This window comes from Telmatherina bonti (genome assembly GCF_933228915.1).
Source record: "Telmatherina bonti genome assembly, chromosome: 18".
Lineage (NCBI taxonomy): Eukaryota > Metazoa > Chordata > Actinopteri > Atheriniformes > Telmatherinidae > Telmatherina > Telmatherina bonti.
In genome coordinates, this window is record NC_136616.1 from 23567442 (window position 1) to 23591823 (window position 24382).

General features: G+C 38.5%; 1 protein-coding gene across 4 annotated transcripts in view; it reads left to right on the top strand.

Moving 5' to 3' along the window:
* Positions 1–24382, top strand: part of LOC306769091 (receptor-type tyrosine-protein phosphatase delta) — a 128501-nt gene that overhangs the window by 74285 nt on the left and 29834 nt on the right. For 2 of the 4 annotated variants that reach the window (XM_079257606.1, XM_079257607.1), the window contains exons 5-17: positions 6088–6276; positions 10840–10950; positions 15000–15269; positions 16092–16673; positions 17133–17278; positions 17835–17979; positions 19644–19949; positions 20922–21115; positions 21433–21459; positions 21962–22079; positions 22451–23038; positions 23456–23556; positions 23661–23917. In XM_079257606.1, coding sequence (XP_079113732.1) covers positions 6088–6276; positions 10840–10950; positions 15000–15269; positions 16092–16673; positions 17133–17278; positions 17835–17979; positions 19644–19949; positions 20922–21115; positions 21433–21459; positions 21962–22079; positions 22451–23038; positions 23456–23556; positions 23661–23917 — 3034 coding nt within the window. The remainder of the gene's footprint in view (positions 1–6087; positions 6277–10839; positions 10951–14999; positions 15270–16091; positions 16674–17132; positions 17279–17834; positions 17980–19643; positions 19950–20921; positions 21116–21432; positions 21460–21961; positions 22080–22450; positions 23039–23455; positions 23557–23660; positions 23918–24382) is intronic. The other 2 variants (XM_079257609.1, XM_079257608.1) reach the window with 1 other exon arrangement.

Genomic DNA, 24382 nt, shown 5'->3' on the forward strand with positions numbered 1-24382 from the left:
CTCACTATTACATTGCCCTTGTGCTACATCCTTTAAAAGAATGTGTTTATCCCAGAATGTGCTAAGACATTCCCACAGTCCCCTGTATAAATATGAATCTATTTGATACACTGTCCAGTCTGTTCTACTTTATGTGTGAGCAGAGAGCTAATATCTGATAACACTAACTCACTGCAAACCAAATAGAAGACAGAAACATGCCCATATTTCTGGAAACTCTGCAAAGGAGGAGAGAATTAGGCTTTTAATCCTGATGACGCTTTGTCGTAGGACTGTCAATATACTTATTAATAGTATAAGTCATGTTGGCACCTTGTGTCTAGCTTCCCAGTCTTTCAAATGAACCACCACATTACTTTTGTAATACCTCATCAACATAAAATGCAAGTCCAAGCACAGCACTAACTAGTCGAAGAGGTAAATAGAAACTAATTACGTCTGAAGATTCATATTTTAAGATTCTGTTACGCTACATACGAAAAAGGAAACTGCTAGAGTTAGTCATTCCACTTACTGAACAACTGCAGGTTCAAAGCCTACTTTGAACTGACTGTGCAAACGGCTGGATTATGACGGCAAACTGTGCAGAATTTACTGGTGCACCGAAGCCACATTTTGTAGTCTGAATTGGCCACCGTTGTCATACATGGAAAATGTGATTTCACTTATGCTCATATTTTGTGCGAGTGATCAATAGATATAATCTGCTAATGGGGTGAGTTTATGTCCGACGGCCTTATGTCTTTAAGAAAAATCTGCTCACTGAGGTAGTTTTTGAGCCAATGTCCTTTTTATACTCATCCAGTACTTGGCACCACACACTCATATGGCCTGATAGCCTGGCAGTGGCTAATGTGTGCAAATTGTCATTGGGAGTCTTTTTATATCAAGCACCAGTGCTCAGCACTTCTTTAGAAGGTGACTTCAGCATTTCTTTCCCTTCCATCTCATTTAGTGTGTAGATCCATTGTTGAATATACAGTATGGGTCTGCAAAGCAGGGACTGCCCTTGTCTTAGTCTGTCCTTGAGTTTGCAGTCCTCAGCGAGGTGGAGTATGGAGGCAAGGAAAATATACTCTTTTCATTTTTCCTTTTGTGCTAATCTTGCCTTTCAGGTATGACTTTCATATACTGTACAGGGTAACTTTGCATTATATGTTAAGGACATACAATCTCAATATTAATCCAGATTTCCTTGCAAGGAGAGTTTTTTAGTATGCTTCAGAAAGGTTTCAACTAAGCCCAAAGCAAATCAATCAACAGTTTCAAAGGCAAGAAAATAATAGATTGTTTCCTTGTCAAATGTTCTGTGTAGCAGAAACAACATGTGATACCTTTCACTTCGAGGTTCCGGCTCCTATTTTGATGCACTTCGCTCAGTTTTATATTTGTAATGTAATAAGTTAGCACAGACTTACAGTCTTTTCTGATGACAGAATATGTTTACCATCACTGTAAGTCACCCATCCAGGCCATTGGGACAAAAAAATACCAAACTACTTTTTCAATTTCCTACTTTTATTACATAGCGGCTCAGAGCTCTTGAATTGGCCTTAATGAAGCAGCTCCTTGGTGGCAATTTATGCAAGTAACAAACCGACCTTATGATCGTTAGGGAAAAAGCAAACAGCTCATGAAAAAAAAAAAAACATCTAGCGTCTTGATTAATTATTCCAATCGTTTCTTTTTAAGGCTTTGTCAATATTCCAAGTTCTCCAGGAATGTATATGTGTGATTAAATAGTGATTAATCTGATTTCATTTGGGTCTCTTGGCCTTGTAAGGACAATGCTGCAGCAGCTCTGTTGATGCAAGTTGTTAATCACAGCCTGAGCTACCAGATGTGTTCAATTTCCCTCCCTTTATTTATTGTCACAATGGCAATTGACATCACTGTGAAATAAATAAAGGTACAGCTGATCGCTGCAAACAGCCTGAGAACATCAACATACTGATGTTTATTTGATCTAAATCGCGAAATCTGTGTGAGAAAAGTTTCTCGATTCCTCACTGCTGATGTCTAGACTTTGTAGTAATTCTCGATGAGCATGAGCTTACAAGGCAGCTGTGAATTGCATTTCTGGCTAAGTAACAATGCTTCCAAAAGGCCAGAAACCCATGTAACAGATCATTAATTTTAAATGCACTGCCTGGAGTCATATCAGCTGCCTGCACTGAAATTACAGGCTAGCTTCATGTAACACTTACTCATTCCACAGGAAGGCAAAGCCGGGTTTGGAGAGTGTCTTTTTGTTCACTTGATTCAAACACAATTTCCCATATTTTTTCACAGTCTTGAAGTTAATCTCAGATGTAAATCAGGCATAAATACTGACTTCTTCTTTTTAAAACTGGGCTTGATGACTGAGGCTCCACCATCTGCATTTTGAAATATGTTCGGTCTGATAGCTTTATCTATTCTCCGAAGAGCTGGAAAACCAGAGACGTTACACACTGCGGCATGAGAGGTCTGAAAGGACAGCTACAATATGATCTTCCAAGCACTTTGTTTTAGAACCCATTGCGATTTCACTAGACTTGCTATTTATTTTGCATGGATTGTCACATCTAATTACTATATTCAACATGCATCTATGCTCATAGGCTTGCTTCTGGCTATTGTGTTTGATCAGGTATACTTTTGACTCACTGTGGAATCAACTAATTGTCCGTTCGACCTTGAACAGGCTGGAGGGAGGTTGGACCAGAGCTACCTTGTACAATTAATTCATTCTACCCTCCTCCCTCCCTCTCTCTCTCTTCATTTGAATGAACTCAACAGTTTCTAACTATTTCTTCATTCCTTGGTAGTTGATAATATGGTGTTTTTTTATGCAAGATACTTTGTGTTTACAATCTGAGACTTTTTGTCTCTTTTTGTCTTTGTTAATTTGATTAGATTCATGTATTTAGGGTAAGATGAATCAGTAGACATCAATGTTTTTGAGTTTCCTTGTAATCTTTAAACACATATGGTTCAGAAATCCCAAGATATGCCAATGACAAAAGTCATCTTTGAGTAAATATTGAATATCTTTTTCTTTTTTAATTCATTATATTGTGTTAATTTAAAAAAAAAAACAAAAAAAACAAAACAGTTTAGGCATATAAATTGTTACTGCCCTGAGTCTGCTGGTCTGCAGATGAAGAGACTCTGGAGCCCACAGACAATTGGCTGCCTTCCCTCGGCTCCACCCGTACCATCATGACGCAAAATTGGTGGACATCATTTTAGGCTTTTTCCCCATTGGCCACACATGAGGACACCTGCATACTTAAGGGCCGCCATCACCGGAATTCAGGGCAGCTGTGTCTGATTGTGACTCAGTTTGCCACTTTCTGCTTGGCATTGACTGCCATAGAGCCGGTGTTTTACAGAACTTAGTCTTTGGCTTTTCTTTGTGGTTAGCTGTCTTTGCGTGGGTTGCTTGGTCTTTGGTTACAGAATTCTGGTTGGCTTTTGAAATTTTCTTAAATATTGGATTTTGCTCCTGTCACAGGATGTTTTAAGTTGTCCCTTGTTATTTATTTGGTTCAAATCCCTCTGTAAATAAAACTCCACCTTGTACTGGAACTTTCACTTGCCATTTTTCTTTTGTGTTGCAACCCCCTTTTTCCCTAGACACCACGGGGGTTGTAACATAAATATACACTAAAATGAATAATAGAGTGGTGGTATATACAAAATTACTAAAGTTGGTCCTGTTCAGTTCAACTTCCAAGTGTATTTATAAGATAAATGTGGCCTCTTTGTAAGCAAGAAGAATAGCCTAAGTGGTTGTTGCTTTTATGAGGAGTAACTTTATGCAAACACAATACAAAACACCTACAAACTTTTAACAAGAGTAAAGCTGGCACATCTTTCATTACGGTAATGGACACGAAAAGCTTAATAAACAATGTTTATGTTGTTCATCATGTGAAGGACTTGCAGTGGTGGACATAAAGGATGGATGGGCCATGATGTCTTGTATAAGTGCACATGACAGCCAAGAAAATGACCATCTGTAGATGAACTGCAGGCTGTATGTAGGACTAGAAGTCATTAAGTCAATTAAAAACGTTCAGAAATAATGCTGCTGTAACAGTTCATTTTGAAATGCTCAAACTGTACCTGCCTATGACATATTAGTTCATGCAGGGAAAGAGAGTTGCATTGGAAAGTTTTGTAGTTCAGTCTGAAGTCATTTGTTTGTAATGCAGTTCCATTTCTGAAAAGATTTATCCATGGAGGTGGCTTTCATGCCAGATACCCAAAGGCACTGTTGGAAGGCAGCCATGTTTGTCATTTTGCAGTGTGCAGGCTACGGCATCTCAAAGCTGTTTCCAAATTGATGACGCCTCATGAAAATTTAATGAAGAAATAGTTTCCAAAAAGGTAGCGTTTACAAAAGCAGGGAAAGACATTAATTAGCTGTATCACAGCAGGAGGAGGAAGACTTGAAGGTTCACATAAACCTTGTTGGAACTCAGAAGAGGCAGGTCTTGTTTTGCAGGTCTACACTTGGCTAACACTACAGAGAGGCAGGCAATTTGCAAGAGGGGTTCTTATGGTGTATAGAATATAGTCGGCAGCTTCTCAGAAATCCTTACTTGCTGCAAGCCTAAAATACTTCCTCTTCAGAATAGTGAGCTTCAGGCTAAGCTGCTCAAGGCTTTGTGTTTTTCCTTTGTTTTGCTAAATAAACATATTTAGAGCAAGGTGCACTGTGGGATATCTCCTTTAACATCTCAAATAACAATAAAACGTAGTTCTATCAGACAATTTAGACATGGACAGGAACAAGACAGCTTAGACAACAATGCAATAGCAACTGCCATCATCAAAAAACATCGAAGCTCCACTTTTCCTGAATGGATATAGCGCCGTGGTGGCTGCTTTCTATGTTTTCCATCACCACAGAAAGAGTTTCACAGTTTGAAAAATGTATTTATGTGCTTTTTTCCTTTTGCCCTGGCTTGCATGATAACATTAATTCCACTCTCATCTGCATATATACACGTATAGAGATGTAAAATTGTATCGGAGAATTATCGCTAGGGGCAGGCTTAGCTTAGCTTTTTTTTTGAATACTTGAAACTGGAAGCATTAGCAGGAGTATGTTTATTTTTCCAAAAGTTAAAACTAAATATTTCTCCTGGCATCAATAAAACTCTCCACTTAGCAAATAAATTCCAGGTTTGCTTTTTGTTATCTTTAATTTAAAGTGGCTACTTTTTACAAAATTCCAGTGTTTAAGCTATGCTAACCAACGCTTGAACTGAGGTTTACTTTCTTTAATGCTTTAGTGTTTAAATTAAACTGTAAGTGCTGCACTACAGTACAATATTAAAGCCAGTGTACTTTGTATTTTTTGGTTTTAAACCATTTCTAGATTCCGTCCCATGTTGAAGGGAATAAGTGCACTTTCTCATTATTCATTTAACAAATCAAGTGACAAGAGGTAGATTTCAAGTGGCAAAAACAATATCCCATACTAAGCTTTTGTACATATTAAAATTTAAACCAGTGGTTAGCAATGCTTTGGGTGTTAAATAAGAAGCTGAGTGTATTTTTAATCAGCTTAAGATGTCTGAGTTAGCAGTTCCACCGAATAGAGATCTTTTCCCTCCATATCAATAAAAGTTAAAATTATCCATCTTTCCAAAATTTTTATTTGAAGTGAAAGTTCCTTAAGGAAAAACTGGACAGAAAACGTGTGCCCAAATATCTTGTGACTCCTCATATTAATTGTGTTCTTCCTGAATATACATATTATTCCATTATTATTATTCCAATTCTCATTATCTAGGCTTCAAAACTTAGTCTGGTTAGTTTGCGATGGCAAAACGTTCCACTTTTTTACATCTCAGCCAATAACAGACCTGTAAAGAAAAATTCTATGCAACTTTCAGCAGCTTCTGCATATCCACCTCAAAATTTGGATCAGACTTCCTGTTCTGTCTCTTCTCCTTTCTTTAGTCCTCATATCTCTGCAGTTTTCTCATAATCTCCACTGACTCTCCCTCTTCACCAGCACAAGGTTTAATAAAGACGCCTGACATGCTTAGTCTGACATCTGCCACAATGTCTCCCACCTGTTTCCAGAGGACCAGCTGCCCCCTGGTTTCCCCACCATAGACATGGGCCCACAGTTGAAAGTGGTGGAGCGAACACGCACTGCCACCATGCTCTGTGCTGCCAGCGGCAACCCTGACCCAGACATCTCCTGGTTCAAAGACTTTCTACCTGTCAACACGACCAATAACAATGGACGTATTAAACAGCTCAGATCAGGTAGGTTTCCTCGGCTGAAAACACACTTACTAAAAACAGGGTTTTTTCTTTCTTGTTTTCTTCTGTCTTATCTGCTCCCCAGTTGAACCCTCTGTTATTTCATCCTCTTCTTCCTCCCATGATTTAACTTCTCATTTGGCTTTTTTATTTAATAGGTAATGGCATTGTTTCTACTATTTCCTGTTCTCTACTCTATGTATACCCCTCTGTGTGTCGTCTGTACAGTACGTGCGTCTCCCTTTGTCTTTCCAGTGTTGTCATGGGCTGTTGGGATTGTTCCCCTTCTGTGTTTGTTGGCTTCAACCTTAACTTCTACCATCATTGCTCACTGCTGTGACTTTTTACAATTGATTATTTTGCTATTTTGAGTTTGTTTACTTTCCACTGCATTGGTGCAGAATTTTTAACCACCATTTTTTCATTACTTCTGTCTTTTTTTTTTTTTTTTCAACAGTTATTATTCAGCATTCAGCTTCATTCCGAACCGACTAAGGACTGCACATGCTTTTAAAATAGGATCCAGAAAAGCAAATGAATTGCTGTTCTTGTGAATTCCCTTGGAATAGATTCTTTTAAATAGCATTTTAAAGGATCAAAGGAAAATAAAACATTCCATTGTAGGCACCTATTAGCCACAGTTGTGCATATAATTTCAGAAATCTTAACCCTACCCTTTATTCTTCAATTTTATAGTCCCTTCTTGAATTTTTTATGCCAAATTTGTGTTAATTTGCCTTTGATAGACCTCAATAAACCTTTACACCCCAGTACCCCAAGTTTGGTTTATTAAATTCCATTAGAGAAATTATTATATTTTCTAAAAGTGCTAGCATGGCGTGCAGCTCTGTGCCAGCTGACAACACAAGAGCATAACAAATTAAGCCTTGTCCACACGTAGCAGGGTATCTCACGAAACAAAAAAAAATTTTCTTCAATTTGGACTGTCATTCACACGAAAACGCAGATTTATGCACTTAAAAACGATTCTTTAAAGACACCTCCAACAAATGTAAAGATTTTCGAATACTTTGGAAGTCTGGACGTGAACATATATATCCAGGGTTTTAGATTTTGAAATGTCACTCTCTGCAACAACAACAACAACAAAAAAATACTATGACTTGATATGCGCAAGATTTGTTCTCAACACCGTTGACATCCTCATAACTGCATTATCTATTGTCCAGGAACTTTGTGTACACCTCCACATAGACGACCAAAAACGAAGGATGAGATTAAGAACAGTTAATTTCCACCACCTAACCATATCACATTTGAGGCAAGATTTGTTTTTTTGTGGAAGGAACATCATGAGATAGAAGGCTACTCTGACTGGATAGGATTAGGGGCGTTACTTCCGCCTAAATGCTTGATATGCTTATGAATGCGCTTAACAACACGTTTGTGCAGATAGGTGTGGCTGGATTTGATTTTGAAAAACAAGGTTTTGTTTCACTTTTACAAAAACCCGGCTACGTGTGTACTTGGTGTTAGGTTTCAGTCTTGTCTGTTTGACCACCTGTCTTCACAGATTTCACAGCTGTCCTTTTGTTAAATCATCATGTTAACCTTACTTCCTTGCTGATTTGTTTTTCAGTAGAACTGTGTCAAATTAACCCTTATTTCTAACCTGGGACTTTGATTCACTTAGAGTTGCTAAAGCATTAACGAAACCTTGTTAACTAAACTTACCTAAAGAATATAATCATATTCTTATGCTGTCTTTCTTCTCTCTATATTTTTAAATCTACAGAATCCTTTGGTAAGTGCTTAGCTCTAAAGCACACATCACCCCACTAATTTCCATGTTCCTACTATAATTAAAATGCATGGCATGCATTATACTAACAGATAGTTTAGTTTTAGGGCTACCACTAGAGACACACACACTCTCCCCTCACCACCACGGTGTTCAATTGTCCTACCACTGCCAGCTATATTATCACCTTATATGGAGGTTAGGATCACCAAACTTGAGTCTAATATTGCCATATACTGACCAGAGTAATAACCTGTCCTCACATGTCTGTTCCTCACTACTTATCCACCACTTACTCACTCAATTTTTTTTAATATCAGCACCTTAGGTATTGGAATTTCAAGAGTTTTAGGGAGGTGACCAGCTCTCCTTAGTTCAGATGAAAATCTGTCCTCAGTCTCATACACAGTCCTGAAAGTCTTTCCCTTCAGTAGATGGTCTTCAGATGGCAATGCCACTTCCAAAATGGCACCTCCCTCGTGCTACATCAATGTACAAGTTCTTCTCTCTGATCTCGATGATTTTTTTCTATGATTCTATGAATCCTGTCTTTCTTTGCCAGTAGAGTACAGAACATTTCTGACTCTCCTTCTCTTTTCTTTCTCTGTCCTATAGTACCTTTATTTACGTACCCTGTTAAATCTAATTTGATTCTTCTTCCAAAGCCCCCAGCCTCTATCTACTCGTACTAATGCTTCTTCTTTCTAATCTTATTTGCATTCATATTATCCACCCAGGTGGTACACCAATAAGAGGTAAGAGTGCTGAACTGACGTTCACAGAATGAAAGTAATACAAATTCATTCTTGCTGTCAACCCATCCATTCACCCGAATCACCTCCATTCTTGTCCTGTTTACTAAGACCAAAAACCATTATGTTCATATGGACCATACTTCTTCTTTGTCCTGTTTTGTTGACTAAATTGGTATTTCATCATTTGTCTACGCTTTATTTACTTCTTTGTATTCTCGTTTCAAAGCCCGTTTAGCTCAGTTGTGATATGCTTGCCTTGGCTGAAATAAGCATATCCAATGACAATTTTTTTTTTCCAAACTATATTTTTAAGTTCATTTTTGTTTTCTTTTTGGCCATAGCGAATCATGTGTCCCTCTTTTTGTCCAACTAAAACAACCAAGCATTTTTCCCCCCTTAGCTGTTCTTGTTCAGCACTAAAAATATGCACAGATGCTGTGGAATCACGCAGGCATGCTGAAGACAACATTGCTCTCCTCTGCTTTTTTCTCCCAAAGAATTCTTTCTATCTTTGCAAACTATTTTTTTTTTCCATTTCTTCTATTTGCTTTCCTCTCCTGTACCTCTACAAAAAAAGCCCAAACAACCACTTTTTTGATAAAGTTTCTACGGTGCTTTTTTTTTCCCTCTTTCACCTATTTTTCTTACTTTTCTTGGGTTTGGAGACTATTTTACTTTTTGACTTTTTTTTTTCTTCAGGGTTTGGGAAAAGGCAAACAGTAGAGTCTGGCGAGGACCTGATTGGCTCATTTTTGCCGTGTGACATGGAGCTGGAGAGTTGTTGATGCATAAAGCCATTTTTCTCTGGGTCATGTGACACCACACTGCTGATCCCATTTGTGGATTTTTATGGGTGTCTTTTGTGGCTTTCACAAGCTAAAGCAGTGGTTGGTTGCATTCTTGTTGGCTCAGGCCGATATTTTGAATTTTGTCTTCTAATACAATTGCATTTTATTTTTCAGCTAAGGGTTGTCAGAAGGTTGTAAGTTGTGTCGACATACATTTCTTGACAAGATTTGCATGTCAAAACTTTTGTTACAGAGGGTTATATGTTGGTTTTGCCTTACATAATACTTCAATTACATTTTTTCCAGATATCTGAGCAGCATTTTTCAAATTTTTTCTGGGCGCTGCATATTTTTTCTTTTTTTTTTTTTTAAAGTTGCTTCACCCAGGTGAAGTCCCAAATTAATTCTTAGGCTGAATATTACAACTGATCTGTGATTGAATATGCAAAAAAAAAAAAAAACATACCTAAATTTCTTTCTTTCAATTGTCCTCCCTTGTTATGCTGCTTTCTTATACTGTAAACCTCTTTTGTTTGATCCATGTTTCCCTGAAGCAGTATCACTCATCCCCATATTGACCAGTCCAGTGACATGTTGTATTTTGATGGACTTGCCCCTATAATTCCAAGTTAAATTCACTACATTTTTTGCTAAACATTGGCACTAGGATGAGTGTCTTTTTAAGACTTTATAAATAATACTACTTTTTTTTTTTTTTTTTTATCTTTAAAGAGATCATTAACAGCCTAAATTTATAAGCTATAAAACATAACTTAGGAGTTTATTCTCTTTTTTGCATTTGGTTTAAAGTGTTTTCATTTGTGTATGTTTTCCTAGCTTTGTAAAGGGAAAATTCCAATGTATTGCATGGTTATCAGTTGCAGCTACCCGTTACCTGTAGTGGAATTACACAGTCTCCATTTCACCTCAGCCAGTGGATCCAGTTGTGATACTGATTGGATGATAAAGTCTAAAATCTACTGGTAACAAATACCACAATGTAATTTTATTGATCCAGCATTGGAGACTGTTTAATCACGATACTCCTCAAACTGTCTAAACTGCTAAGGAGTGAAAGAAAAAAGAAAACTAGAAATGAAGGGGGCTTATGTTGGCCTCCTCGAGGTCAAACAAGCTTGTTTTCTGTTGTTTTTCTTTTTATTTGTTTTTTCTTTCTTTTCATCTTTACTTATGAACTTGCTGCTAATATCTTTAATTTAACCACATATACTTTGCTGCCCCATTTGTCATTCCCAACTAGGAGCCCTCCAGATAGAGCAAAGCGAAGAGTCTGACCAGGGGAAGTATGAATGCGTGGCGACAAACAACGATGGAACCCGTTATTCTGCCCCGGCAAATCTGTATGTCAGAGGTAGGAAACATGAGTCAGGATCACCAGTATGCTTCTATCAAACATCTTATAACAGTTGCTTTAAATGTGTGAAAAATGTTTAAATCAGCTAATAAAGTCTACAGGAGCCATGTCCTGTGAGGTCATTGTAAGTATGCTCCGTTTTGGTTCATTTTCTCTTCCTTGCACTTGGCTTACCTGCACTGATTTGAACCTACAGTATCTGCTATGTTATTTGTTTCTGGTCTGTTCTGTTGGTTATCCCAAGTCTAACACCAGTGATGAGACTGATTGCTGCGTTTATCTACTAATTACTTTTAAAACCTGCCTGGTGGGGGTGGTAAAGGGTGGGCAGGCCTCTCCCATTAGTCCCTAATGTATCCCAGCAGCATACATACTATTTGCTTCCTTCATTGATCAACACAAGAAGGATCCAGCTAACAAAATTCTGTTAGTTAGTGACAGTGTATTTCTTTTTTGTAAAGAATAGAGAGAGAACTGAATTTTCCAAATATAGTGCATACTTCTATTAACACCCCACTTGTATAATTATCCTATAAAAAACACCATCACACTTAGAGTAGTACCAAATTGTAAGATTCAGGGGACCAAAGTTGTTCTGCTAAAGTTAAATTATCTGTACTCAGAGTCGTCAAGGCATAATCTAACTTTAACTGCAAAACCCTCTGTAAATGTTCTTATATTGTCAAGCTTTGCTTTTGTTTGACAGATTTTTATTCATGTAAACTTAATGGTCTTCAGTCCTACATTTAGCTTCTAAAAATATCTTGTACCAACCAGCTTGAAATATATTTAATAAAATCTATAATAAGGCTAAATTACTATATATATATATATTTAGATAATTAAAAGTTAACTATATGGCTTGAGCAGGACATGTTTTAAAAGTAATCCATTTTCTTCTCTTAATAATAAATGTATGAGCTGTAAGGTAAAATAATTGCCCTACAACCTGGGTGTCGTGGAGATGCAAGGGCCTCCCTGCACCCCAGAGACTTATGGACTTTTGGGTTTTTGCGCAGCATTTCAACACTATAAACATGGCCTTTTTACTCTCTGTGTTTCCCTTGTTTTTCTCCTTTCCTTATTTCATTTTTTTTTTCTGCATCAAATTTCCTACATCCCTCAGAGCTACGAGAAGGTTGGTGTGTTTTAACTTTTTGAACAATACAAAACAGAAACGGCTTGTTTTTTTGTTTTTTTTTTGTTTGTTTTTTTCTCTGGGTCACTACAATGAATTGCACATAAAGATACTGAGATATAAGCACAGATACATTACCTTAGATTATTGTTTCCCTCAATTTCCTTGCTTCTATCAGTATCATTTCTCTCTCTGTTGCACATTCGATGTTTATGTTCCCATCGAGAATGCCCCTGGTCTTTGTCAGAATGCTTGACTGTCCAACAGGTGGTGCATGTTTGCATCCTTACGATGGGACGGTGGGGAAGATATTTGCATCTGCCTGATGGTCTATTTGCATGGTCACCTGTTAATGTTTTGAACTATTCATCCCCTTTCCCCAGTCTTTACCTTGTCAGTGTTCCTGCTTGATTCTTCTGATTACTCAAAGCACAGCATGCCAGTGGGGCAAAAAGACCTTTAAAGGAAGCAAATCATTGACTTATGTGGGTTTTCTCCATGTAGCCATTTAAGCAGTTCCCTTCTGGTGCTCTCTCCTTTTGTTTTTTCACAGATAACAGTATGCTCAAGAAAAGTACACCCATTGTTGCAATTGGCACTAAACTCAAGCGTCAAGCTGGAAAAACAATTTTGCCCACAGAGATTATACATTTCCTTGGATGAGGATGTTACTGCTCAGGAAATCATGAAAGAATGATGCATTTAGAGCCTTATCCACAAGTCTTGACAAATGTAATGATATACAAATGAGGAGGATAATATTATGTTTGTGGGGAGCGTGATCCAATTGGATATTAATTAAATATTGAATGAGAGAAACGCTGTATTTAATAATGCAAGCAGTTCCCCTAGATTTCCTCTCTGGAGAGCTCCAGTCCGCTCAACAGAATATGCTTTGTGAATTAGTCGCAGACAGTAGTGTGCATGGCCCTTGTTATAGTCAAGTGTAGTAAATATCACCGCAAATAAGTATAGATTTTACCCAGTATAATGAGAGGATACATTAATAGGCAATAAATATCAGTATTCTAATGATTGCTGGTGACATATTACATAAGAGTCACTTAAAAGCTTACTTGAACTGAATAATCTAAACTAAGATGACAGTAATCCATCCTGAGTGACACGAGCAGTAACACTGACTTCTCTTCTAATCTGAATGCTCCCTATAAGTTGTATAACAGTACCTGCTTGTCCCTGTCTGGTTTTGTCCCCGTGTCTCTCACATGTTTTTTTTTTTTTGCAGACAAATCCAAACTAATGAAATGTTTTGAATCAGGATCCTGTTGCCTTCTTACCCTTTTCTCTCCGCTCTCCCTTGGTCTTTGCAGAATGTTTAGCTTGTGCAACATTTACAGCAGACTAAACCTTCCATTTGCATCCTTTGATACACTTTTATTACTTACTTTGCCCTGCAGCCCTTTCCCGTCTGCAACTCCTTTACATATTTGTCTCCTGGAGTCTCACATTATCCTTGCATGCATGATGGACTTCTGCTTCCTGCTACAAGACCTTTAAGCCATCCATGTGTTCAGAACATTGTAGATTTAAGTTCTTTGTAAATTAACTTGTAAATATAGCTTTTTCTTTTCTGATTTAGATTTTTTTCTATGTATTTACTTTTAGGGATGGGGGTGTCTGCTGGAGTTGTCAAATGATATGCATTTATTACTCCATCCTAACATAACTTATTAAACTATAATGCTGTAAAATCTGGATCTATTGTCAACAAAATAAGTAATGTGAGACAGTAAAGTGATTTAAGAGTGCTAATCAAACAGATGCACGCCTTTTACTGTCCTGTATTATATTCTCCTCATAAGAACAATGGCTTCCTCACACTCTCAATATGAATAACCTCGTCTGGCCCTGTCTGTCCAACGGCACTTAAAGACCCGTATTTCTCTTGAAACATGTTAAATTAGCAATATTTTATGGTTATGGTTTTGATTAATTGTCAGGCTTGGTTAGATCCAAAGAAGCTGGAAGTTTCATGTTGATGCATTAATGCTTTATGAACCAAGATGACCTTTTCTTCTGAGATAAGCTAAAGACATTTCATTTGTCACTGGAATTACGGCATAAAGAAAATATGTACAACTTGTGTCTCTCAGCCGTCTGGCACAGCTCTGAATTCTACAGCCAGTGTTAAAAGTTTACATTCCTTGACCACCTTGGTGAATTTTACTGCCATTAAAAGTGGTCTCGCACAAAGCATAGCAGGCTTCAAATCTTCCATAACTTATACATAAAATGCATTGCAATAGTTTTGCTTGGCGTGTGAAAATATCTTCTTTTTTGGGGTCTGCTTTTCACATAGAGTGTATTATTAATGTTAAATTGATCTAGTGTTAATGCATACCATTTGACACCCCTAGCTTACATATGCACCAAGCCGGGACAGCACAGAAAAGCATCACTTCTCTTTGTTGTGTGTGCAGCTCCACTGTATTAACTGTCTGTATGATGTGAGGATGTGATGCAGCACATTATCTCACATCAGCTGGGAGTGCGCAGCCCAAAAGTTGTCTTTGCATACAACTGTGGATTGCTGTTGACTCTCCAGCTCAGTTCTCTATATCCGTACTGTTGGTGGTGCAGTAGTTCATGCATGGTGCTCGTGCTGATGTTTACCCATCCACCACAAAGTTGAAGCCTAAGATGGAATGCACTTTAAATGTTGTGTTTTTTTCAATTTTTTTTTTCAATTTTTTACTATCAACTACTTGTTAAAGAAACCGATTATGTTTTTAAGCTATTAATAATGAATCGATGCTTTGCTAAGATTCTTATTTGTATGAATGGTAAACTTTCTTGTTTGGACGTTATACAAGGGCAATACAAAACCTTTCTTTTCTAAAGCGACTGGGTTGTTAGTTTGACTATATTTTGTCTTTTTTGTCCTCAGTGCGCCGGGTGCCACCACGATTCTCCATTCCACCTACAGACAATGAGATCATGCCAGGCGGCAGTGTTAATATCACTTGTGTGGCAGTAGGCTCTCCAATGCCATACGTCAAGTGGATGCTGGGTGCAGAGGACCTAACTCCAGAGGACGACATGCCCATCGGACGTAACGTCTTGGAGCTTACGGATGTCCGGCAGTCAGCCAATTACACATGTGTGGCCATGTCAACACTTGGGGTGATAGAGGCTGTAGCACAGATAACAGTAAAAGGTAAAGGTGCTTTTCTTTATCACTCCTGTTCATAATTAACTACTGTAACTTCTATAGACAGCCCAAGTCAGAAGTGGATATAGAAAGTAGTTTAGCTTTCCCTGCCACATCAAGTCATCAGAGGTTTCCTTAAATTTCTCCAGAAGCCCCGATACCAGTCTCAGAGCATTTGATGCCAGATTGAAAATACAGTGATAGCGGAGTGCTTATCTCTCAGCTGGAGAACTACAAAGCCACACGCTCACCATTTCTAATTGAGAAATGTAGGCGGGGGGGGGGGTATGTTGGGGTGGAAATGGAGCAAGTATTTGTGTGGGCGTCCTCTGTAGAACATTGAAGTTATCTGGGAGTAATCATATCTGCTCTGCAGTGTACCAGAAAGATATCCCAGATTGCTGTCGCCATGTTCCTGTGCACACAAGGGACAGACTCCCATTCACACACACTCTGCTTTGTTTTTCTGAGACATAACATAGAGATATTAGTCACAATATAACAGTCAGGCAGCTCCCCCAGTAGCCTACTTCAGATGGCATATAAAGACAATCTATTGCCCTGATATCTTTTGCTGTGCGCCACAGTGTGGGGAATTAAAGCGATAAATTTACCTGTTTAATTATTAAAGAGATAAGAGAAATCTAAGATTAACGACGACAACAGCACTGTTTAATGCTGAACATGGAGAATACAAGCTTGAGTCTCCATGGCTTAAAAGTGTCCTTGCTTTGTAAAATAAGTTACTCTACAGAGATCAAACTTTCCACCAGTTCCCATAAATTCTGCATTTTAATTCACATTTATGTAATGTTTTTTCCATCACAGCATTACCGAAGGCTCCTGGGATCCCTGTAGTAACTGAGCGCACAGCAACCAGCATAACATTGACTTGGGACTCTGGTAATCCTGAACCAGTGTCCTATTACATCATCCAACACAAGTCCAAGTACTCAGAGGACCTGTACAAGGAAATCGATGGCGTAGCCACTACCAGGTACAGTGTGGGAGGACTCAGCCCTTACTCTGACTACGAGTTTCGGGTGGTGGCGGTTAACAATATTGGACGAGGGCCGGCCAGCGAAAGCATCGAGGCCAAAACAGCAGAGCAGGCCCCGAGCACTGCTCCTAGGCAGGTCCGAGGTCACATGATGAGCACTACTACAGCTGTCATCCAGTGGGACGAACCAGAGGAGGCTAACGGGCAGATCATGGGCTACAGAGTCTACTACACCATGGATGCAACCCAACATGTTAACCTTTGGGAGAAGCAGATTGTCCGGGGATCCAACTTTGTTACCATCCAGGGCCTAATCCCAAATAAGACGTATTACATCAAGGTTTTGGCCTACACATCAGTAGGTGATGGGCCTCTTTCTCCAGACCTGCAGATCATCGCTAAAACTGGAGGTGGGTTTACTCTCCTTATGCAAGAATGCTACTGACAATGTACAGCACAAGCAGGTTTTTAAATTTTCACTAAACTCAGAGTCACAGATATTATTGGTGTTCCTTTGTTTTTCCTTCCCCACCTCATTAGCGGGGTTATAGTCGTGTGATATAAACACTAATAAACATCTGCAGGCAGTCAGCTAACACTTCAGTTTGCCTTTCAATTAGGAAAGAACAAAAGTTTAGCTTGAGAGCCAAATCAAAACAAGAAGCCCAAAAAGTTGCTTGTTTACTCCTTAATAAAACATTATAAAAAGGGAAAAAAAATAGTTATTCATACTTCTGGTTTAACAGAACTGCATCTCCTGGCAGCAGTGTGGATGCTGATGCAAAAACATTGTGACTAAAATGAAAGCGAATCATGCAATATATTTAAAGTAATACAATATAATAAGATCATTTCTGTTGAAATTCCAGTTCCCTCCCAACCGACTGACTTCAAGGGAGAAGCCAAATCAGAAACAAGTATTTTACTTTCATGGAACGCTCCAGCTCAGACTGGACAAGAAAATTCAGTCACGGGATATGAGCTCATGTACAGCAAGAAAGACGACAGAGAAGAGGTAATTATATTCCAATGTGAAGTCACCGGGTTCATTATTCAGAGTTTAAGTCTGTCGTTGCATATTCAGTGGTGTCAGTATAAAACGATTTTGTTGTGCAGTAATGTCGTTATGAGAGTTGATTTGTATCATCCTATCTATCTATAATGGCAATGTTATGAGCACTTAACTGGACACAGGTGAAAAATATTTTAATGTTCTACTATCATACAATTTATATTTATGAGCTTGACATTTACAGATCACTTGTAGCCTATGTTATTTTGTTATGTACTGTCAGTCTTGTAACAACATATAAACAAAATAGACAATATGTGTACTGTAATTCTAATTTTAGTGTTTCAAGAGTCATAACAAGGTCATATTGTATGAAAAATAAGCAGTTAAGAGTTTTTTGTTTTTTTTTTACTTTTTTTTTTTTTTTTTTTACACTTAGAACGATTGTTTGACACCAACTTTAAAGTTAGAGGGTCACATTTAGGTGAAATTAGCATATTAAAATAAGGCTGTATGTGGGATGAAACTATAAAAAAATCAATGTCAAACTGTTTTACAGAAACGAATCAGCTTTGAACCAACAACAACGTACCTACTAAAGGACTTGAAGCCCTTCACTACTTACACTTTTCGGCTTGCAGCTCGTAGTAAACATGGAGTTGGAGCTTACACCAGTGAGATCTCAGCAGAAACTCCACAGACACGTAGGTCTTCTTCCTTTTCTGACAAGAGTTTGAAATATTTGTGAAGAAACATATTTTCAAATGCATTGGGATTTTTTTTTTTTTTTTCTGAGCTGCAACATCTAAAACAGGACAACAAAAATGGCAGTAATGCCTGACTAAGGGCAGATAACTTTTTTTTTCTTTCTACACATTTGATGCATTTGAAAATCTCTCAACATATAAACACAAACAATCTAATTGTAGACCACTAGATTATGTAGTATTAACTTTAAAAGGGCTGCATGGACAGCGTGAACAGGCTTTCCTGTAAAGTCAGTAGACAAGGTTTTAAAGGCCACAGCTTTCCAACTTTGTTATGCCAAAGCAGGTTTGGCGGAAATAACTGTTAAAGTCCTGAATATTGTATATGTGTGCTTTGATCTTATAATTTTGTTATACAAACTAAAGGACATTGCTGGGTTTTAGGATGCCTTGTCTTTTGACGTTGCATGTCAGCCAAAAAACTGGAGAATAGTAACATTTTCAGACTGAGCTTTCTATGTAGCCACAGTGATAAGAACCAATTGGGATTTAACAAGAGGTTTGGAAAATGGTTAATTCTCCATTCAAATCCGAATTTAGAATACTTTGGACTATTAAGAGCATAGAAAGCTCACAATAAGAAGTACTTTTATAATAAGGGGTACCCTTCAAAGACCTCAGATTTATTACAAAAGATCAAGTTGAAAAATTGGAAATTGTATACATAAAAGTCTGTTTTTTAATCACCAGTCAAATTTCATCCTTTAAATACAAAACATTCCATTCTTGTGTTTAAATTGGCATTTTTAGAATAAATCTGAGGGCTTTGACTGACTGACTGACTGAAGCAGAGATCAGGTGGGTATGAAAGTTTAGTTCATCCAAACTCTGCCCAGTCTTCTGTTTTAAGGCCATTAATGACGGGAAGCCGTGCATGCCATTGTTATCAGAATCTAATAAATCAGTCATGTCTCCTTGGGAAGTTCTCTGTTGTACAATCAGGCTTTTACCACAAACCAACAGGCTTCGGAAAGGTTGGTGACAAATGCAACATTTTTCTATTTTAAACTAGCTACAGCATCAACCTTTATGTTTTTGGATTGATGGTAACTGCTTGCAAAATTTGAGTTCATTTTGGAATACTATGATTGGTTTATCTTGAATTATATCTGAAGTCATTTGAAATGAGTTTTCATTTCCAAGTTAAGGATTTAAGAAATAGCTTATCAGTATATGTATTTTAGTTTCACTTTATTTTTATTTGTTTTTTCCATAGAAAAGGTAAGTGGCATACTGTGTTTTAAAGCTTCCCCTTTTCCAATCGACATCTTCCATTCATCATAAATGTGGACATTATTGTTTGTTCTCCTTTGTTTTGTCTTTATTTGTGATGTTTTGATTTAAAAGTAAAAAAAAAAAAAAAAAAAAAAAAAGAAATTTTCTGTTTGCCCACATAAGTCATTGTCCTTTTTGGTCATTTCATTTTATTTTCCTTTTCTTTTTCCTTTGTTTGGTCCATTCTCCATCATCATCCCGATCAAAACAACAAAAATAAAATGAAACCCCTTCTGAAAACAACAAATCCGACTCAATGAATGACCTCAACAAACAAAAATGAAACAAAAACCCTGCTCGTTCTATAAAACCAACCCACAAAACAGAACCTGCAGGCCCGCCTCAGGATGTCAAGTGTTCTAGCCCCAGCTCCACCAGCATCCTGGTAAGTTGGCGGCCACCACCAGTGGAATTGCAAAATGGGATCATAACACAATACACCATCCAGTATACTGCTACTGAAGGGGAGGATACAACTACCCGTCAAATCTCCAGCATCCCTCCGGAAAGCCTCGAGTACCTTTTGGAAAACTTGGAAAAATGGACAGAGTACCGTGTGACGGTCAATGCTCATACAGATGTTGGAGCAGGACCGGAGAGCCTTCCACAGCTCATCCGCACAGAGGAGGATGGTATGTGTTCGCAAAGCTCCAGCTGCAAACCCAGTCTACCCCTCTTAACCTACCTCACGAAATACTAACAGTCTTGCCTATATCTACCTCTTCTTATCTACCCACTCTGCCTGCTTCTGAAATGACACTACGTGATGCTGTCAGCCACGTTCTGGATTTTAATTTTTTTTTGGGGGGGTTTTTTGTTTTTGTACCAAACAAACTGTGACTCACACAAGCACTTTTTTTTTTTTTTTTTCCTTTCCTCCACCCCTCACGCTGCTCAATTTCAACAGATGGTATGGCAGTTTCAGCTGCAGGCCTCCAGCTTACAGCCCCATTTGTCTTTTTTTTCTAAATATTAACTGCAGCTCTTTTTTTTTTTTTTTTTTTTTTTGCGTAATTTCCTAAGGGCAGAATTCTTTGGCCTTTTTTCACATGACAACAGGAAATGTTTTGGAGAGTGGGAACAGCAGCAAGTGGAAGAAAAAATTTGGCACTTTTTTAAAACATTGACATGTATGTATTTTTCTGTCATGTGATGGGCAATCTTTTTTTTTTTTAAATTCATTTTCCCCTTATTTCACAGCCAAAATTCTTGCTTGCTTCAAGCATATGACATCTTGAAGCCCTTTTTGGCTCCACTTTGCTATTTTGAAGAAAAAAAAAACAACAACACATTTTTATCCCATGTTTTTAAATTCCACTCTACCCATTTTTAATGTTTCAAGATTAGGTCAGCTGTCAGACCTGTTTTTGCTGTTGTTTTTTTTCCCTCACCATTGTTGAAATATCAGTGTCATGCAGTGCTTGTTGCAGTTTGAAGCACTTTTGTGCTTTTTTTTTTTTTTTTTTTTTTTTTTTTTTTTTTTTTTAATTTTTGGATCACTGCAGCCAGCATTTTGTGCTACAGCTTGGGCAAGGCTTAATAAGAGGGTGAAGGGGTTCTCTATAATTTTGACCTTTTTTTTCTATCCCATGGTGTTCCTCCAGTTCCTAGCGGGCCACCTCGTAAAGTTGAGGTGGAGGCTGTCAACTCCTCATCAATTAAAGTGATCTGGCGTTCACCGGTGCCCACCAAGCAGCACGGTCAGATCCGAGGATACCAGGTGCACTATGTCAGGATGGTTAATGGGGAGCCCACAGGACAGCCAGTCATCAAGGACATCCTGATTGATGATGCCCAGGTACAACACCCCCCACAGCCAGCCACCTCATTCCTCAGGCGCAATGTACTGCTATCTCTCTCACCTTTACATGGGTAACGCAAATGTCTTTTATTTTTAGTGGCATAATAATTTTTCACTCGTACGGCATCAGTATTGAACAAATTTTTGACTAAACATGACACTTATGCTTATATTCATATGTATCATTATTAGTACTGATGCTATCTATCAACACACACATTCTTTTCATAGTTCCAGATGAAATGTGTGTATTCTCTCATCAGTGATGTTGATTTGGTGTCTCCTTTCTTTCCACGCCTGGATATCACAATCAGTGGGAATTTGACGATTCTACTGATCATGTGAGTAGCTAAACATGACGAAATGTTCAGGTTCTTCTCCCTGCTTTCATCCTCTGCATTCATGGCATGATGTGAAAATCTTGACACCTTGCTCAAATGAAGTTTGTGCCCTGATATTCACTGATCGCTTTAGCATTTTAGAACCACTTTAAAAGCTACAGATGAAATGTCTCAATGAATCTTTTATTCAGGAGAATCAAAGAGAACCGATAAAATTGCAAATCCAAATGGTAATCCATTTTCCATTATCGTGGCCTGACAAAGTCATTGGTTTACTCAATAAGAGCTTACCATTTGTAAAGTATTTTTCTTTTAATTTAGTGCTTATCAACACTCCTCTCACTCAGTGAAGTTTGCCTCAGTTTTATGAGAGATATGAGAGAATGTGTCTATTCGTGCTGAATGTGCCATCACATCCTACCTCTATCTCTGTGCTTGCACATATCTGCAAATTGGGAAATGAAAGTTCTGCAGCTCAAGTTTTGTACTTTGTTTTTTGCAGGAAATGATCATCACAGAGCTGCAAGCCGAGACCACGTATTCCGTTACAGTGGCAGCATATACGACAAAGGGCGATGGTGCACGCAGCAAGCCCAAACTAATCACCACCACTGGCGCAGGTAATATAACCATCACAGATTAAACACACTACCTTTTTTTTTTTTTACTAATGTCTTTAAAAGTGAATTTCCACTCTGCAAAGTAATAAAAAAGACAAAGTGTTTGCATTATGCCATCCACTATCCACATTCCAAGTGTGGGTGGAGTTTATTTCTGCAGTAAGAAATAACTATCACTTGTGTGACGTGGCGATACTGAAGGGAACCTAATGGGTAGCTCAGTGATTACAAAAAAGAACTACAAGAAAATGGGGACTTCCAAGTTTATTTCTAGGTCTCACTTCCTTTTTTAATGAAATATAGAATAAGAAAAGAATTAAACATGTTTTAACCTCTCTAAAAGTTGTCCCTTTTTTCATCACTACCATTAGTTCCGGAGAAACCTCGGCTAATGGTCAGTACAACCAACATGGGCACAGCTCTTCTCCAATGGCATCCCCCAGCAGTAACCCACGGGCCCCTGCAAGGCTATCGCCTTCGCTTTGGCCGCAAAGATGTGGACCCACTCACTGTAATTGAATTTCCAGAGCGAGAGAACCACTACACAACCAAAGAGATCCATAAGGGAGCCTCATACACTTTCCGCCTTTCAGCACGCAACAAGGTGGGCTTTGGTGAAGAGACAGTCAAAGAAGTAACAACAAATGAGGATGTTCCAAGTGGCTACCCTCAGGACATTAAAGCAGAAGGCGCCACCACCTCCACCATCCAGGTTAGCTGGCAACCTGTTTACCTGGCAGAGCGAAATGGCAAAATAGTGAAATACGCACTGCAGTATAAAGACATCAACAGCCCACGTAGTCCGTCAGAACTCTTCATCACTGCCCCGGAATCAACAGTCACCCTGGATGGCCTTAGGGCAGACACCACTTATGATATTAAAATGTGTGCCTTCACCAGCAAGGGCTCTGGTCCCTATAGCCCAAGTGTCCAATTCAGGACACAGCCTGTGGATCAAGGTAGGACCAGTCCCTGAACCTTCTTAGCCCTTTCCCTTCTAAAAATCAGCCTTTCCCTGCTCAGCCCTGTCAAACCGCAATTTCCTCTGAATGCCTCACATCGCAGAAGTTGACTCAACCAGACGACTTTATTAACATACAGCCCTATCATTAGTGTCTTTAATCTTTGATTTAAGAACTCACACGGTGTAAGTATGTATGTCTCTCTATGTCTTGTCAGTTAAGCAAAGATCAGTCATTCATTTTAAGAGCTGGTGTTAGTGAAAAGGTAAGAGGACAGTGTTGAGTTCAGTGTAGCGCTGCTTTCAGTCTGGTTTTGAAGGAGATGATTTCAGGTAAGCACCACTATGGGATGGCTGGAAGAGAGACAGAAAGGGATGGTTTGTTTCTAAATCACCTGCTCCCCATTTCTTTTAGCAGTGTTTGCAAAAAATTTTCACGTGAAAGCTGCTACGAAGACATCGGTGCTACTGACGTGGGAAATTCCAGAGACCTACAACCCTGCGCAACCTTTCACTGTAAGCTTTACCCGACTTCATATTAAGCTGGTAACTTGAAAAAAAAGTAAATCACATAGAATGCATCACAGAAGTGTCAACTCAATGAAGCGTTTGTCTCTCAGATCCTCTATGACAACGGGCTGAGTGTGGAAGTGGATGGAAAGTTAACACAGAAGCTCATCACAGGCCTTCAACCAGAGACGCAGTACTCTTTCCTCTTGACTAACCGTGGGAACAGTGCCGGAGGTCTCCAACATCGCGTGTCCACCAAGACTGCCCCAGATGTTCTCCGTACCAAACCCTACCTGATTGGCAAGACCAACTCAGACGGTATGGTGACCGTAGAACTACCATCAGTGCAGACATCTGATAAAGTAAGGTAAGTACAAATGATCATTCTGAAATTGATTTCATTTAGTCTTTGATTACAGCTTCCCCAAAATTAGTGATGATTTGTGTCATTAACCTGTTAATGTGCATTTATTAATTGGTCAGACTGTCTGTGCCAAACAGTTGCCAATGAGTCCATAGCTGCAGCCGGTTTAACTTTCCCGCTGCAGCGTTGTTGATAGGTCAGGTAACTGTCCAATCAGCAGGCAGGGAAGAGGGGTGTGGTGAGCAGAGCCAATCCTCAGGTGGTGATGGCACACAGGAATTCGAATACAAAATAAAACAACAATTAGGTGGATTGGTAGGCAAATGATCATTCTGAAATTGATTTCATTTAGTCTTTGATTAAAGCTCCCCCAAATTACTGATGATTTGTGTCATCAGCCTGTTAACGTACATTTATTAATACCTATATAATAATTATATAAAAATAATTCATATATGTGCCATTGCA